The sequence below is a fragment of the Gadus morhua genome, chromosome 18 (genome assembly GCF_902167405.1).
Source record: "Gadus morhua chromosome 18, gadMor3.0, whole genome shotgun sequence".
NCBI lineage: Eukaryota > Metazoa > Chordata > Actinopteri > Gadiformes > Gadidae > Gadus > Gadus morhua.
In genome coordinates, this window is record NC_044065.1 from 20,201,342 (window position 1) to 20,219,175 (window position 17,834).

The following is a 17,834-nucleotide window of genomic DNA, read 5'->3' on the forward strand; positions in this document are numbered from 1 at the left end:
AAGGTTAAAACGATTTCTGGAAAGCAAAAGGCACCCTGGAGAAAAGCTGCTTCTGTAACAGCACAGAAAAAGGAATGCAGGAAGGTTGAACGCATCTGGCGTAAAACAAAACTTCATATTCACCATGATATCTATAAAGAGAGCCTCCGTGCCTACAATTTAGACTTAAAAAATGCTAGAGAAACATTTTTCTCCAATATCATTAAAACCAACACTAATAATGCAAAAACCCTGTTTGCAACTGTTGACAGATTGACCAACCCCCCAACAGAAATTCCACCTGATCTCCATTCCACGCAGAAATGCAATGAGTTTGCAGCTTTTTATGTTGATAAAATTGAAGGTATCAGACGCGCCATCAATATCTCCACTTCAAACAAAAATGTTGGACTACCACCCTGTTCAGGCAAAGATTACGTGGCAAGGATGGCATGCTTTAGACTCTCAAAATCTTGTGGAAACTGTGACACAACTAAATCCATCCACCTGTTGCCTTGATACTATACCATTACCTACCAACCTCTTTAAGAATGTTTTCGGCTGCCTAGCAGTAGACATATTGCAGATAGTTAACGACTCTCTCCAGTCAGGCAATTTCCCAAAAGCTTTGAAAACTGCAGTTATTAAACCCCTTTTAAAAAAGCGGAGCCTAGATGCCTCTATTATTAACAACTACAGACCAATATCGAATCTACCCTTCATAAGTAAAATCATCGAGAAAGTTGTCCTCCAGCAACTAAATCAATTCCTGGCATCAACTGGTTGCTATGACACCTTCCAATCAGGATTTCGACCCCTGCACAGCACTGAGACCGCCCTTATTAAAGTTGTAAACGACATCCGTCTTAACACAGACTCTGGCAAAACCTCAATACTAATGCTACTTGACCTCTTTTGTCATGTGGTAACAGAAAAAGCCACATGACAAAAGAGACACCACCTGTCTACCGCCAGGTCACGGCTTTGATGCAACGCCCCGCGGGGAGCCCAGGGGCTGGGCTGGGAAGAGGAAGTGGGCTGCTATGAGAAATAATAAGTCTTCTGAAGAGCCCGCCCAGCGCCAGCTACCGCTCAGTCTTCTGCGCTCTACAGCTTCCACTTCTCTCTCCCGGCACACAGTCTGGGGAGCGAAAATACAACCGTGATGGAATGGATGATCACTCTTGTAGTGTGCTTCTCAGGTAACAAAGACGCGTTAAACAGTGTGCTATTTTGTCATTTTAGTCCTTATTCTGTCTTGATTCTTAAGACTTTAGTTGATTATTGTGTTGCCGATGTGATTCTTGGGCTCATGATGCATGAACTTTTGTCTTGTGTGGCTCGTTGTGTGTTGTGATGTCTGTATTTAGAGGAAATCACACATCCTGCAAAGTTCTAACTGACCCGATACAGTCTCACACGCACATTTACGCTCCATCTAACCTCTCTCTCTCTCTCTCTCTCTCTCTCTCTCTCTCTCTCTCTCTCTCTCTCTCTCTCTCTCTAACACATTAATGTTTATTTTTCTCTTTCTCCCATCCCACACAAATACACACACCGACTCTTTAGACGCACACAATTCATCCAGACAAACACACACACACTGGAGACTCAAACACATACATACACTACAAACACACACACACACACACACTCACAGATAATTCATTTTTTTTCAGGCTTGCAGTCGTCCCAAGCCTTTAACGTGGAATCCCCAGCCTGGCAAACGTTGACAACAAATTCTGGCGATCCTTCTGGATGGTTTGGATACAAGGTCGTCCAGACAGGATCTGGGTGAGAGAAGATGATTTTGGTCTAACACTGTCTTAAGATCTAACTCTAACCCTGTCTATAGAACTAACCCTGGTCTAAAGATCTGACACTGTCTTAAGATCTAACTATAACCCTGTCTATAACCCTGATCTAAATATCTAACCCTGTCTTAGGATCCAACTATAACCCTTTCTATTGAACTATCCCTGGTCTAAAGATTGAACCCTGTTTAAAGAACTAGCCCTGGTCTAAACATATAATCCTGGTCTATAAATCTAACCCTGGTCTAAATATCTAACCCTGTCTAAGGGTTTAACCCTGGTCTACAGATCTAACCCTGGTCTAAAGATCTAATCCTGGTCTAAAAATCTAACCTTGCCTAAATATCTAACCCTGTCTAAGGTTCTAACCCTGGTCTACAGATCTAAAGATCTAATCCTGGTCTTTAAATCTAACCCTGGTCTAAATATCTAGCCCTGTCTAAGGTTCTAACCCTGGTCTACAGCTCTAACCCTGATCTAAAGATTAATCCTGGTCTATAAATCTAACCCTGGTCTAAATATCTAATATAGATAGAAATATCTAGGGCGTTTGTTAATTAATGGTGTTCAGGATCACCTGATTATCTAAAGCCAACCCCAAAATCTTGATTCATTATATCAAAAGGTTCAATTTGTCCTCCAATAATTGCTAGTTCGATCCCCAGCTCCTCCTAGCTGTGTGTTTCTGTGTCCCTGAGCAAGACACTTAACCCTAACTGCTCCTGACGAGCTGGCTGTCGCTTTGCATGGTTGACTCTGCCGTCGGTGTGTCAATGGGTGTTGTTGTTTTTTAAATAAGGCCTACGATACACAGAATAAAAGTGCCCCATCTATGTTCTTTGAGTATCAAAAATATTTAACCTTATTTCATAATAGTGACAATTATTATGACAATAAATAAAACACTTAACAAATGGCAATAGAAAAAACAGTTACAATATGGCAATGGAAAAAACACGGTCGGGGTCATTACAGAAGTGCAGGGGCCAAGATATAAATGTTCCTCCTCATTTGTCTGCCTCCCTACTTAGAGCTAGCCTATGTATAACACCTTGATCTCCAACCTAAATGACAGAACAAGCATTAGCAGTAGCCTCGAGGTAATATTCTTTTCAATTAACATGTCGCGTCAAAAGCTTGCTTGGGCGAACAAGGAGGTGGAGACGTTTCGTCTGCATTCTTGGGGAGGAAGACGTTGTTTACGATGTTTACGTAGCTGCCGCGGCGATCGACATCCGGCCTACCACCAAGGGTACTGTCGGCAGTGGAAACGCGACCTCAGAACTGAGCTGGGCTATACCGCCCCCTCCCTACCGCACCTTTGCGATCCGATCCGTTCCGCACCCTGCAGTGGAAACGCGGCAATAGTTTCGGAATTCAAATGAAACATTTCCGGTGTTAAACCGAATCCTGCGACCCACCGAAAAGTGTGAACCCAGGGGGCGCTGTTGCACATTTTCTGCAACATGCACGTTTGCATTATAACAAAAAGGTAAATAAAACATAAGATCTCCCCCCCACCGGTGGGTCTTTCTTTTCTTGATACTAACATTAATTCTAAACAGCGTTTTACACAGTAGCCTATAACAGGAAATGCTCAAAGGTAAATCAGCACAATTTAACACTGACAGAAGTTTTTTATGGGTAAAGAAGCAACGGTGAAGGACCGTAGGCCTACTGAACGCCCTATCATTGTATGGGTCTGTAAAATGCTAATCAAATCAAAATAAATGTATTTATTAGCACCTTTAATTAAAAGGTAAGTGGTTGGGGGGAGGTCTTATGTTTTATTTATGTTTTCGTCATGCCTGTCTACGCTTCAAACTCGTGCATATTGCAAAAAATATACAACAGCGCCCCGGTCACACTCTTCAGTGGGTCGCAGAATTCGGTGTAACACCGGCAATAAATTAGCATTTTATTTTAGTTAATCTTCAGTCGGTGAATGTATATGATGTTTATTTTGTTAGTTAATGCAACATTATCGTTGCCACTTGCCATGGTCATTAATATAGACCCCTCTATCCCTGAAACAACGCAGCTTGCACGTTGCTTGAATTGTTGCACTGTGGAATTATCTGGGCTGTTATTATGTTCAGTGTTATTTTAAGTAATATAAGTTCATTTCAATATAAACGTAGATACTCGAGTAACCGGGAGGACATTTATTCTTCTTTGGGATGGACTAGACGTGTTTTTGTGGGGAACAACAGAAGTTTATGTTATTTTTGCTTCCGCCAAAAAATCTATTTGAATGGTACATGTTATGAAAACATTTAGTTTAACTTGAAAATCAGGTCGAATTTTTCTATTCAGATGAGTACGTAGATTTTAGAGAGACCCACGGATTACGTTTCTTCTTCTCTGCGACGGACTGGACCGACGTGTGTTTGTGGGCCGACCCGGAAGTTAATGTCTCTGAAAATGTCCAATCCCAGAGATTCCAGATTTTATAGAACCAATTTGTTGTACCACAGAATCCTCGGTTTAGGGTTTGACTTCGGATCCGCTATTTGCAGTTACTCAAGATTTTCCCAGAGCGACCCCACAGCGCCCCCTGGTGGATAGGTCTAATGGCCAAGTTCCTATCTCTTTCAATGACTTTGGATTCATTTATTGCAACTCCTTTTATTTCCAAAGTGTTTCAATGGCGCATTTATGGAAGCCCGTTTCCGCCACGTAAAAGAAAAAAAATGCAGGTCACAACTCATTATTTTGAGATAGTATCTCATTATTTTGAGATAGTATCTCGTTATTTTGAGATAGTATCTCGTTATTTTGAGATAGTATCTCGTTATTTTTACATAGTATCTCGTTATTTAGACATAGTATCTCGTTATTTTGACATAGTATCTTGTTATTTTGAGATAGGCTATCTCATTATTTTGAGATAGTATCTCATTATTTTGAGATACTATCTCATTATAATGAGATACTATCTCATTATTTTGAGATAACTTCTCAACAGGACCAGACCAGTCATTGTAGCCTAATTGTAGCTTATCCATAGGTGCTACATATAACCTATTATTACAGTAGATTAGCTGGAGATGATGAACTCGATTATTAAAGATTATTTCAGACGGAGGTATACAAATGCTGAAATTTTGGCTCGATTATCTATGCAGCACAACATAAACATTAGTAAAAGAACTCTAGAAAGAGTGCTTCATAGAAATCAGCCGTACACCACCAGCGTTCAATACGTTGGTTCCCCGTGCTTGGACCTAGAGTGACAGTCTGGGGAAATGCCGTTTTCACTGCCGTGAATAAAACTTTGCATTGCGGCAATGTGTGTGTTCTCCGTCCCGTGATCCAATCTCACTTTCAATGGGCGACCATGCTCAGGGGTGGACTGGGACAAAGATTCAGCCCTGGCATTTTCTGTCCAGACCAGCCCACTACATTATCAGCACTAGGGGTGGGACGAGACAAACGGGAAGAACCCTGCATATACTTTATTAAAACAATTTTATCAAGTACATACATCCTGCTATTTGCACTGCAAATAGCAGTGCAAATTGCTTTTTTTTGTCTTTGTTTTTCAAGTTTGTTTCTCTTGTGCTGCTGACAAGAAAGTTGGAAACCTGAACAGGAAGTTAACGGACATCCTGTGGTTGCTGCATCTCCATCCCCCATATCTACATAGCTACAAAACGCTTGTTAAATATCACACTTGATCCAACGCTAATTTCTCTCTTGCAGTATTTAGTCTGTGAATGGGAAAATCTTTTTGTGTAAGCCCAGCATTAGTTAAAACCAGACTCGGACAATAATAACAAAATATCCTGACAAATAATCTAAATAGAAACATATTACAGACAGTAGCAGCATTAGAGCTGAAACGCATTTGTTTCAACTGTGACTCAGTCATTGTGAAACCATAAATAGAGAATTTTTTTTTTTTTATCTGTAGCTGCGAGAAAAAGTCTAAGACATGAATTACTTACTCGTGGGAGTCGCGGACTCCCACGACTCTGGCCCATGCCATGAGGTCCAGCCCACCCTGGTTTCTGTTCTGATTTACAGCACTGCCAGGGCTCTCTGAGCCTGTCAGCCCATGATTGATTGACAATGACAAACATAGACCAATAATCTGTGTCGATGCTGGCCACACACTGCTAGCCCTCTGTTGCCCATTGGCCGGCCCAATTGGAGGGAATTTAGAGAGAGAGAAAAAAAAAAAACATAGCGGACCAGACCGGCCCACATTGGGTCAACGGCCCACCGGGACGATGCCCGGTATGCCAGAGGGCCAGTCCACCCCTGACCATGCTGCATCACTGAATCAATGAAATACCCCGCTATAAGACGTAGGTCGCTGTTAGTTGAGTGGGTGTTTAGCCAGATCATCTTTGGCGAGAAGAACCCATCAATGCAACCACTGATGCATATCCCATACGGCTTCAATTTGTCATATCCATCTATGTGCCACACATAATTCGGGCCACGACTGACATTATAGACTCTACGTCTCAGACGGTGCCGTGCACGGAGATCCACGCCACCACCATCCATTTGACGCAGCAAGAGACGAACGGTCTCTCTGTCCGTGATGATCCCTGCCATCCATCACTTCTGTTGCATCCACCTGTAGCCATGTTGTTGGCCAGAGGACTGTAATTGGCGATGTATGAAATCGGCTACTTCTCCGATGTCCGCCTTATTGCGTCTTCGCCACAGCTGATTCCTATGAAGCACTCTTTCTAGAGTTATTTTACTAGAGTTTATGTTGTGCTCCATAGATAATCGAGCCAAAATTTCAGCATTTGTATACCTTAAATAATCTTTAATAATCAAGTTCATCATCTCCAGCTAATCTACTGTAATAATAGGCTATATGTAGCACCTATGGATAAGCTACAATTAGGCTACAATGACTGGTCTGGTCCTGTTGAGAAGTTATCTCAAAATAATGAGATAGTATCTCATTATAATGAGATAGTATCTCAAAATAATGAGATACTATGTCAAAATAACGAGATACTAAGTCAAAATAACGAGATACTATCTCAAAATAACGAGATACTATCTCAAAATAATGAGATACTATCTCAAAATAACGAGTTGTGACCTGCATTTTTTTTCTTTTACGTGGCGGAAACGGGCTTCCATACGCATTTGATGATGCTTTGTGAATCAATTCCTGTAGGGCTAGTATTTAAAATTCCAGATTTCCTTGTTCATATAAAAGAGACCCCAGCTCACTCCCATGTGTCCTTGACCCCAAGGTCGCAGACCAATCATTCCTGTAGGGCTCGATTTATAGTTTATTATTTACATATTTTAGTAAAGAAAAAAAAGTTATGATCTGATTAATATAAAAAAGAGCAGACGCCTTTTAGAATGTTTTTCCTCTGTCTTTAACTTTATTTATTGCATTCATGCTTCAAAAACCTTTGAAGTTGGATTTATCTGACATGATTACATTTACATTTAGGGCATTTAGCAGATGCTCTTATCCAAAGCAACTTACTAAAAGTACATTTTCAGAAGAAAGAGAAACAAAAGCAGCTGTCGGTACAGTAAGGATGTTCATAGAACCAAGTGCCAAGCACTAACAATCGCTAGGTTAACACATTCTCTGTATACAACAAAGATTGCCAGGATAAGATGCTACACAATGCTAAGTAGTGTTTTTCAAGTGCCATGATGTCAAACAAACAATAAGTGTGTACATTAAAGGTCCAATGGCATGCTACTTTATGGATGCTTATTTATAGGTGTTAAGGTAAGGCCACACTGCATGCGCGTTGGCGTTGAAAATCTGCATTTTTGCATATGCAACCATTGGAGCAGGCGCGTAGACGCGTTAAAGTGGCGCGTTAGTGGCGTTAGACGCGGCATACGCACATAATGACGCACGTAAACGCACCAACGCGCCCACCGCACCAACGTGCAAAGTTCAAAAAATGTAATTGTTGACACGCCTACGCGTGACGCTTAGCCACGATAGCCAACCAGCGTGGAGCTTGAACCGACGTCACTGGCAGAGAGTAGTGACGCTTGCACTGAAGCATATGGCGGACATCTTTCTGCTATGGGTGGAAATAGTAACATAGTTACGCCATTAAAAGCGTTTATGTAAACAATTTTAGCGAGAAACGTGCATTTTACTTTCATAATGTTCGCTCGGTGAATGTAAAGGATGCTTGGTTTGATAGTTATGACGAAGAGTGAACGCTCCATTCACTTGCTTGGACAGCGGCGGACTATATCTCTGCTGATCAACACTATAGTGCTGGAAACACACCAGACACTCCATGTGAAGTTATTTAACCCGATTATTGTTATTTATATCCGAGATTATTTAATCTAACCCGATCTAAACTCTATAATGCACCCAAACACACACTCCTAAATCCAGCGCAGCCACAGGCGCGTTAGGCGCGTTAGGCGCGTTGAACCATTTTTGTGACACGCAATGATCAAGCGTCAAGTTAGGCGCGTTATGCACGTTTTTTAACCCGAGTAACGCGTGCAGTGTGTCCTTAGCTTTAGTGGGCCCTTAATACAGTATTTGAAGACGTTCAAGAAATTCAGCCTTGGTGCAGAATAACAGCCAGTCCCACAAGGAGCTTTCCACAAACATGGCATTTTTTAGAGCGGGTCAAGGTGGATGATGGAGGTGTTGCCCTGAGCAGCTTGCGGCCACGGTACCATGCGCTCGTGTTTACAGTGGATGTATCGCAATGGCGAGGCACACACAGCTTTTGCTGTGTGTGCCTCCAGCGGGAGTCCTGGAGCTCTATATCTAAATAACATCATATTATACATTGCATTATAAATATATATATAAAGCTGTACGCGCCTCCAGACGAACTAAAGCGCCTCCAGACGATATTATGATTCTCAAACTCCGACGTCTCTGGTTCTTCCACTTCCACATCAATCTGAAGTAGACTGAACCGCGACAATGAGGAGAAAGGGATTGTTGGACATGAATGTTTTCCACCGGAGCCGCGGGGCCTGTCCCGCGGCGGTGGGGGGGTGCCCCGCGGCGGCGGTGCCCCGCGGGGGGACCATATGCAGGCTAGGGGAACTCATATTGTGAAAACCTCCTGAAGTGAATTTTTAGTGCCAGGAACAAAAACACGTCCTAGTCTGTCCCAAAAAGAATAAATGTCCCCCCTGGTTACTCGAGAAAAATATTTGAAAGAACATCACCAGTTACATATAATAACACTGAACTCAACTCAGCTCAGCCGACTCATCGGCGCAAAGACGTTGATTCAATCAACATGAAGCTGAGTGGTTTCAGGGATAGCGGCATCCATATGAATCACCATGGCAACGATAGAACAGGTTGCATTAACTAACAGGCTAAACATTGTGTACATTCACTGAAGATTACCAAATGAAAATACCCGTTTATCGCAAGAAAAACCGATGTAAGTCGCTTCGGATAAAAGCGTCTGCTAATTGCCCTAATTGTAATTGTAATTATAATAGCAAAGTTAGAAACTATCTAAAAATGTCCACAGAATAAATCTAATGTCATCCATTTTGTTTTTGGCAAAACCTTGACATACGTGACATTGATGTTGCTGTTTCTTCAAACAGGCGATAGGGGGCGCTGTACAAGTGAGAGCTCATATGGCTCGTTTTGGGTCACACCAACAGTCTATTCTGTCGTTTAGGTTGGCTGATAAATAAGCAATAGTCTACATACTCAAGTTTGGATCTCGTTAGTTTTTCACGGTCTATCTGTCGATACCTATCGTTATTCGAGGGTTTGGGTATTACATTTATATTGGATTGATAACACCTATATCTCCCTGTTGGACTGGTCAAAAGATACATATTAAGTTAATCGAGCCTCCAAAAAGTTTGATGCCGAAATTCCCATGGCTATAACTGATGGTCAAGGTTAAACGCCCGATGTATAAAAACAATTGTAGGCCTATAATGTAGATTTTGTAGGCCTACTTTATCATGCTGAACATTTTTGCGGTAGAGATTGGAGTTTCCTGTTCAGTCAGTTTGGTGCTCCTGGTGACTTTGCTCCTAGAAGTTTAAGGCTCCTAGAGGTTTAAGGCTCCTAGAGGTTTAAGGCTCCTAGAGGTTTAAGGCCCTAGAGGTTTAAGGCTCCTAGAGGTTTGAGGCTCCTAGAGGTTTAAGGCTCCTAGAGGTTTAAGGTTCCTAGAGGTTTGAGGCTCCTAGGTTTAAGGCTCCTAGAGGTTTAAGGTTCCTAGAGGTTTAAGGCTCCTAGAGGTTTAAGGCCCTAGAGGTTTAAGGCTCCTAGAGGTTTAAGGCTCCTAGAGGTATGAGGCTCCTAGAGGTTTAAGGCTCCTAGAGGTTTAAGGTTCCTAGAGGTTTAAGGCTCCTTGAGGTTTAAGGCTCCTAGAGGTTTAAGGCCCTAGAGGTTTAAGGCTCCTAGAGGTTTGAGGCTCCTAGAGGTTTAAGGCTCCTAGAGGTTTAAGGTTCCTAGAGGTTTGAGGCTCCTATGTTTAAGGCTCCTAGAGGTTTAAGGTTCCTAGAGGTTTAAGGCTCCTAGAGGTTTAAGGCCCTAGAGGTTTAAGGCTCCTAGAGGTTTAAGGCTCCTAGAGGTTTGAGGCTCCTAGAGGTTTAAGGCTCCTAGAGGTTTAAGGTTCCTAGAGGTTTAAGGCTCCTTGAGGTTTAAGGCTCCTAGAGGTTTAAGGTTCCTAGAGGTTTAAGGCTCCTAGAGGTTTAAGGCTCTAGAGGTTTAAGGTTCCTGTCCAGTTAGTCGTAGAGGTTTAAGGGCGAGAGCAGCGGTGCTCCCTCTTAGTGTTGAGGGTTGCAACGTCACGCCCTTGTTCATATCAAGCTAAACTAATCTCACATTAGCTTTCAACTTATATGTTCTATACTAGTCCTATAGTAACATTTGAACATCTCCCTCTCCCTGATAAGCTTACTGGTGAGCGAGCCACTGTTGCAGACATCCCCAACCGAAAGAGGCAGAATCTACAAATGCACTACTAACAATTGTCAACCCATCCCTCTCTCAGGTATTCACACTCTATTCACAATCATACATGCTACCTTTCATTTGTTGAACAGGACTGAATGAAAAAGTGGTGTTTTTACGCGCTGCCTGTATGTAAATTGGACCCAATAGGACCTGGGTCAAAAGTTGAAAGTGAAATGAGTTATTGACGATGGTCTCAATACGTAATTAACTGTTACTTTTACTGTCATTCAGGTTATGTAGGCTTGCTTATCATCTTGGTCCTCGGAAAAACTTCCTTGTGCTTATCACAAGGCAACAACCACATGATAATACACTTTATACAACTTTTTCAAATAAAAGGAATTAGGTGGATGCTTACATCCAAAGTATATTACAATACCTTAAGTGAATACATTCCGAGCATGGGAATCAAACCCGTAACATTGGCAGTTTCAATACCATGCTCTATCAGTTGAGCTAGACGGGATTCGACCCTGCACCCTGGCAGTGTTAATGTTCTGCTCCACCTCTTCTCTGTCATTCCTATGTTGGTATCACTTAGTCATCACAGCTTCAATTTTCTATCCTTGTGCTTTTGATTCCAGTTCCAGTGTTCGCCGTCAATATGTCTCTTGGTTTGACGTTGACGAAGGACCCAGCCTCTGAAAATACTTTGGTGAGGGGTCCATGTATTAAACATTAAATGGTTGTTTTAAAAAACAACCATCGATGGCAAAAAAGTATTGGCAAGTGTCCAAACGTCTACAGTTAGATGTTTAGAGAAGAAACATTGTTGTATTGTTTAATTGTTCCAAAAATGAACACACTATTTGTAACCGTATTTCTCCTTTGTTTAGGCATGCGGTCCAACCCTTACAAGAGAATGCAGGACTATCAACACATACAACGGATTATGCTTGAAGATAAACTCTCAAAATAGAGCTGAATTGCAAAGACCATCAATTCTAAAGGGTAAACATGTCAGCTATGCTGATGCTGAAACTTCCTAGTATTAAGCTCTTCATAGAGGAAAGGTTTATGATGTGTACAGGATGATTTGAGGCTCACTTTAGATAGGCCGATGTTCTCTTATGAATTGTCCATTGCAAAATATTCATATTGTTATTCAACAAACGTACCACAATTAAACATAATTAAATTCAGTAAACTGAAATTAATCATGCACATTTCATGGGTTTCATTGGATTGACAGATTGTCCTGGCCTTTCGGACATCGCCTTTCTGATCGACGGCTCTGGCAGCGTAGCTGTTCGGGACTTCAACGCCACGAAGGTCTTTGTCACGCGTTTGGTCAGCTCCTTACGCAATGGAGACACACGGGTAGGGACAGATGTCTATAAGAACACTTCTCGAGGTCCACCGCAGTGTCAATGTGTAACCACACAATGACACCCATGTATTACGTAGCATGATATTATCCAAGCCCTGAATCTATGGGTGGCCAGGGGAGGCATGGTGGTGCTGCAGAGATACTTGCATCGGATCGCTCTGCCTTTAATGGTGCACCTACAACGAAGAGCATCGGCTACCTACTCTGAGTTAGGTGGTGTCAATGGAATCTATAGTTTTTTTACTTCCCACTATTGGTTTTTCAGTTCCCACAATTCATAGCCAATATTGTTATCTAGTTTTGATGGGCATGATATTATTAGACAATATTTCGGCATTGTATATCAGCATGAAATAAGTGGACCAGGGACGGCTTTGTCATTGTATGGTTATAGCTTTAATTTTAAATAAATGTCTATGTCTTCATTTCAGTTCGCCATCACCGAGTACTCAGGAACTCCTATAACTTATTATCATTTTGATAATTTTGACCTCTCCAAGTCTTTGGAAAGTAAAATCCCGTCAATAAGCCAACAAGGTGAAGGAACGTACACGGCACGAGCCATCGAGCATGTTGTGTAAGTCCATCATCATCGCTTCTATCGTAACAGAACCATTGGACCCGATGTCACAGCCTGGTGCAGCCATCACTCATTGGTTGATCTTGCAAAAATAATAAAGTAACATTGTTTATAAATATTGTAATGATATTGTGTTTTAATGCGTCAAAAGAATTGAGAAGAAAAATCACAAGAAACGTCTAGGCTTCTAACTTGTTGAAATGTAACATTCTGGCAACGTTAAGGTTACATTTAACATGGAAAACCTTGAGTATGGTAACAAATATTCACTCCACTGGTCATTTTGTTTCCAAAGTACACAAGTCTTCTCACCAACCAGAGGGTCTAGGAGAAGCTCAAAGAAGGTTTTGATCGTGATTACCGATGGCGCGTCACTGGACTTCTCAAATTTAGATCGCGCAGTCAATGGCGCGAAGGCAAAGGGCATCGTTCGATTTACAATCGGGGTAAGACACTTTTAAAATGGTTATTGTTAAAAATTGCAAAGCATTCAGAAACAAAAGCATAATGGGTAATGTTACCAGGCTGCACACCCTACCTTTCTCAGTGGCACTTCAGCACTGCGCTGATGGTAGATGGACGGGAAGCTAAAACATGGGGGGCTTCAGTGGCTAATGCAGCGTTAACAGTTGAAGCTGTACACATTTTGAGAGTTGGGATCCTTAAAGGTGCCTCAACAGCTATATAGGGTTGTGATTGTATCTCCACCGAGGCTGGACAAGCCAATCAGAAAATACAGTTTCTAACGTCTATTTTTATCAAGACAGTAAAAAGTAATGCTATGATAATGACATTTTTCTGCGTGGCTGATAAAGTTCTCATCTTTGTTTTCTATGAATAGGTGGGGAGAGCCTTCGACCAGTCTGGTGCGAAAGCAGAGTTGAAGAAGATCGCGTCTAGACCACCCAAAACACACGTGTTCCGCGTCAGCAACTTTGACGCCCTGGACAAAATCAGGGACACACTGGAGGAAAGCATCTTCCCTATTGAAGGTAGGAAGTCTCTCCACATAAAACTCAAAATACATCTCAGGTATTTATTTAAATTGCAATATTTGATGATCATTTTGCGTGATCATTCTTCGGAATTCTCATCACGTCAGTTATTTAACACCAACTTAACTCTTTGAAGACGTGATGATAGAAATGGTCAGTTAAAAATGATACAAAGAAATCCATCAATCACAGTTCTGGTATATGCCAGAGAGGGTCATGAGAGTATTTTGCTGAGTCCCATCAAGACTCGTGTAAGTCCATAAGATACAGTCCATAACACAGAACCAAAGACATCTGATGCATGATGCATAGGCCTATGTTGGTTGGAGTTATGGCCATCATAGATGTTTTAAATGTTGATCATCAGAGGAGCATCCAGGAAGGCATATGTTTTCAAAGGCTGCTAAGCCAGAGGGTGCATGACTCTGATACGTCTTCCCTTTAGGAACTCAGACAGGTGGCTCTTTGATAATGGAGATGGCCCAGGAAGGGTTCAGCGCAGCCTTCGTCCCGGGGGTGAACAAGTCTTTCAATCGACCAACACTAAGAATCTTTTCCACACATTAACAACCTTAATTCAACTCCACATTGCTGAGAGGTTAGTTATACATACAGTATGTCCCGAATAGTGACCTAATGCTTCTTCATACTTTCCAGGGTGGGTTTCAGATGGCATCTGTCGGAGCGTATGATTGGAGTGGGGGCTTTCGGGGCTACTCATCTGATGGTCAGCTTACATTTCCACAGGACGAACAGTTTGTGGAGAAAGACAGCTATCTAGGTAAGAAACACTAAGAAACAGTGAAAGGATCAATGTGGAGTTTGAACCAGTGAGAAAGTTTAGCTTCTTCAGCGCCATTCAAGGCTGTTCAGGATCTGACCAATCATGACCTTCTGGGTTCTTAGCTAGAGAATAAGTAAGAAGCGTGAGGCGAATCACTGTAGACATACCTATTGAATCCCGTCCCTGAAGTCTATTACTATTGCCCTGTTACAAAAAAGGAGCAGATCCATAATCAGTGTTAAGGGATGTAGCACCTGTGTTCGTTCTACAATGACTCTGAAATCGGACTATTTCAGATTTCTATCTAAAATAAGTCTCATATCTCCAATTTCAATCTTTTTTTTTTTTCTTGGAGGAACAGGCAGATTATTCTAACAAGCTAGCAAGATATCTTAACAAGCTAGTAAGCTTTCGTAATGAGCTAGCAAGCTATCTTAACAAGCTAGCATTCTGTCCTAATGAGCTAGCTAATTCTAATGTTTGGTACTTTTTTATTTTTTTTGGGTCCATCCAGGCTACTCCATGGCTGTTGCTCATACCAGAAGTGGACCTCTAACCATTGTAGGGGCGCCGAGATACCTTCACAGAGGAGTAGTGTTTGTCTATCCTAAATCTTTGGACATCTCTAAAGGCCAGATGGTTGACCCCTCTCCATGGCAGGTCTGTCAGCAGGAAATCTCTGTCAAAACAAAGGTCCAGCATGCAGCATTTGTACTTTTTGTACTTTACAAGTACAAATGCTTTTAGAAAACCTTTATAATATTTTTTTATCTAGTCTCATGCTTTTTAACTGTAATCTGTGTTATCCCGGTGTTTGACAAGGGCTATACAATGGGGAAGCTTATTCATATTTCGACGAGCAGCGCGGGTAGGATGAGACGGGAGCCCAAGTTAAGCGGTCATTCGACTCTCGCGCCCCTTACACCGCACGACTCCGACGCCTTCATTGAACACACACATGACACACCAAAACACACCCAACACAACCAACCAACATAAACGACTCGGTCACGGTGTCGGGAACAACAACTCAGTAACAGCAACGCTAACCCACCCATAGAGATAAACAAACCCCACACAATGTCTCCGCCGCAAATGACCTAGGAGGGCGCCAGAGGTCCAACTTGAATTGGTCCAAACCCCCCCCCCCCATATAACTCCCAATTATTATTATTATTATTATTATTAACATCATTATTGCTTTTGCTTGGTGTCAATCAGTCTCAGATTGGTGAGTATTTTGGGGCGGAGATAGTGACCATGGCAGTGAATTCCACCCGTCAGATGTTCAGCAAAGTTGTCCTCATCGCCGCCCCTCTGCACATGGAGGAGGACTGGGAGGGCCGGGTGTACGTCTGCCAACTCACCGCCTCCGTGAGTAACCCCCCTAAAATGAACCAAAGGGCTGTTTAGTCTAATTACCATCAGCCAACAGGTTTCATAGTCTATTACCATCAGCAAACGGGAGGTGTAGTGTCTAAGTACAATCAGCCAATGGGGGGTATAGTCAAATTACCATCAGCCAATGGGGGTTATAGTCTAATTACCATCAGCCAATTGGAGGGTGTAGTCAAATTACCATCAGCCAATGGGGTTGTAGGCTAATTTCCATCAGCCAATGGGGGTCTAGATTCAGTCTGACCCGTGTGTCCCTGCCAGAGAGTGGACTGCCAGTTTGAGGAGCCGGTCGTCCTGCGAGGACAAGCAGGGGAAAAAGGAAGGTTCGGATCCTCCATGGCTCCCCTCCCTGACCTCAACCAGGACGGGGTCTATGACCTGGCCGTTGGGGCCCCGCTGGAGAACCAGGGCCAAGGCAGCGTGTACATCTTCCACGGCGACATGAGAGGCACCATAAACCCCAGGATCTCGCAGGTGGAAACCCAGACCTCTGTCATGTTCTGACGTTCATCTTCTGAAATGTGACCCTTCCCCCTGGTAATATCTACTGGATTGTCCCGGTCTCTCTGTAGAGGATTGCAGGCTCAGACATCCAGCCGGGACTGCAGTTCTTCGGCCTGTCCATCAGCCAGTCCTCCTCTGACCTCAGTGGGGACGGACTCCCTGATTTAGCCGTGGGGTCAAAGGGCAAAGTGTTCCTACTCAGGTACTTTCAGTCTCGTGTGTTTGCATTGAATGATTGTAATAGAAAAAAGAGTTTGGTCATTTCTGCACCTTATAGGGTCGACAGATGAAGCTCCCGTTGAGGTAGCGGGAAGGGGGGGATCTTTTGTATTTTAAGAAATTATTATTATTTATTCTTTTGTTATTTATGATTGAAAATGGGATTCAGGATCAACTTGCCCACTCAGGTGGGCCTCATTCACGCCTGAGGGACTCCCCGACAAAAAATTGATCCCCTACCACTTTATCATGCCGCCAAACTTTGTTTTTTGTTATGGATTTTCGGGAGAGCCCTGGCAGCAGGTGGTATCACTTTAAGAGTTGGAGATGGTTTTACAGGCCAACCCTGTCAAATAACTATCCATCTGTTGCACAAGGCTCCACCCTACACCCAACAACTCGTTCTGGCGCATTTTAATGAGCTGTACCAGAAGCCCTCTTGCTCTGCACCCAGTGGTGTGTATATTGGTAGCATTCAGATACAGCGTGTTGAAGGGGACATATTATACCACCAGGGGTTAGTGTGATTAGCCTAACAAGCCGTTTAGAAAATCTGCCCCATATGACATTACTAGTGGGCGTGTCCACTAGGGGTGTGACCGGGTACACGTGTACACGTGTAACCGGTTAGTAAATCATAACCGTTTAGGAAAAATCAGTAAACGAAAACCGAAAAAATAAAAATTTGAATCAAAAATAACACATAATATTTATTTAGCGATTAATAAAGCTACAAATGTTCCACTTGGACAACATTAAGGAGCTAATAAATGCACGCGATAAATGTTGGGTAACTGAACACCGGGCATTAGGCTACGTCATGTAACGTGTAAGTTCACGGTTCCAGTGCTGGCCTCAACCGTACGTTCACACCAAACGCGACGGGGCGACAAGATCCCATACAAAGTGAACGCAGAGACGTGTATCGGCGAATTTTTCGCGAGAGAAATCCGGCGACAAGTTTTGATTTGTCACACCACACTTTTGCCTTGCACAGGCGAGCGCGTTCACGAGAATTTGTAACAGCCAATCAGCGTTCAACCGTCAAACTCAGTGCAGTGCAGTCCGGGGTGAACTGCAGCACGGAGGAGAAAGTGAATGTTGCCGTTTGCGACTCCCGGAGCTCTATATAATATAATAGTATATAATATAATATTTGTATATATAATATCACGGCCAAAAGCTTGATTTTCGATCTAAACTCTACCCTCCATTGGTCGTATAGCGCGACTGCGGTCCACTTAAAATAAATAAATAAATAAATAAAACGGTTAACCGTGTACAAGAAAAAAAAGG

The 17,834-nt window shown here is 42.6% G+C and overlaps 1 protein-coding gene across 3 annotated transcripts in view; it reads left to right on the top strand.

Moving 5' to 3' along the window:
- Positions 1-1,051: 1,051 nt before the first annotated feature.
- The window catches only part of LOC115531277 (integrin alpha-M-like), a 28,552-nt gene continuing 11,769 nt past the window's right edge, over positions 1,052-17,834 (top strand). For 2 of the 3 annotated variants that reach the window (XM_030340432.1, XM_030340434.1), the window contains exons 1-15: positions 1,052-1,181; positions 1,659-1,773; positions 10,668-10,765; positions 11,313-11,383; positions 11,565-11,679; positions 11,921-12,048; positions 12,490-12,635; positions 12,934-13,084; positions 13,480-13,630; positions 14,079-14,149; positions 14,291-14,414; positions 14,932-15,110; positions 15,639-15,791; positions 16,077-16,289; positions 16,388-16,521. In XM_030340432.1, the coding sequence (XP_030196292.1) occupies positions 1,145-1,181; positions 1,659-1,773; positions 10,668-10,765; positions 11,313-11,383; positions 11,565-11,679; positions 11,921-12,048; positions 12,490-12,635; positions 12,934-13,084; positions 13,480-13,630; positions 14,079-14,149; positions 14,291-14,414; positions 14,932-15,110; positions 15,639-15,791; positions 16,077-16,289; positions 16,388-16,521 (1,886 nt within the window). In that variant the 5' untranslated portion in view covers positions 1,052-1,144. The remainder of the gene's footprint in view (positions 1,182-1,658; positions 1,774-10,667; positions 10,766-11,312; positions 11,384-11,564; positions 11,680-11,920; positions 12,049-12,489; positions 12,636-12,933; positions 13,085-13,479; positions 13,631-14,078; positions 14,150-14,290; positions 14,415-14,931; positions 15,111-15,638; positions 15,792-16,076; positions 16,290-16,387; positions 16,522-17,834) is intronic. The other variant, XM_030340433.1, reaches the window with a different exon arrangement.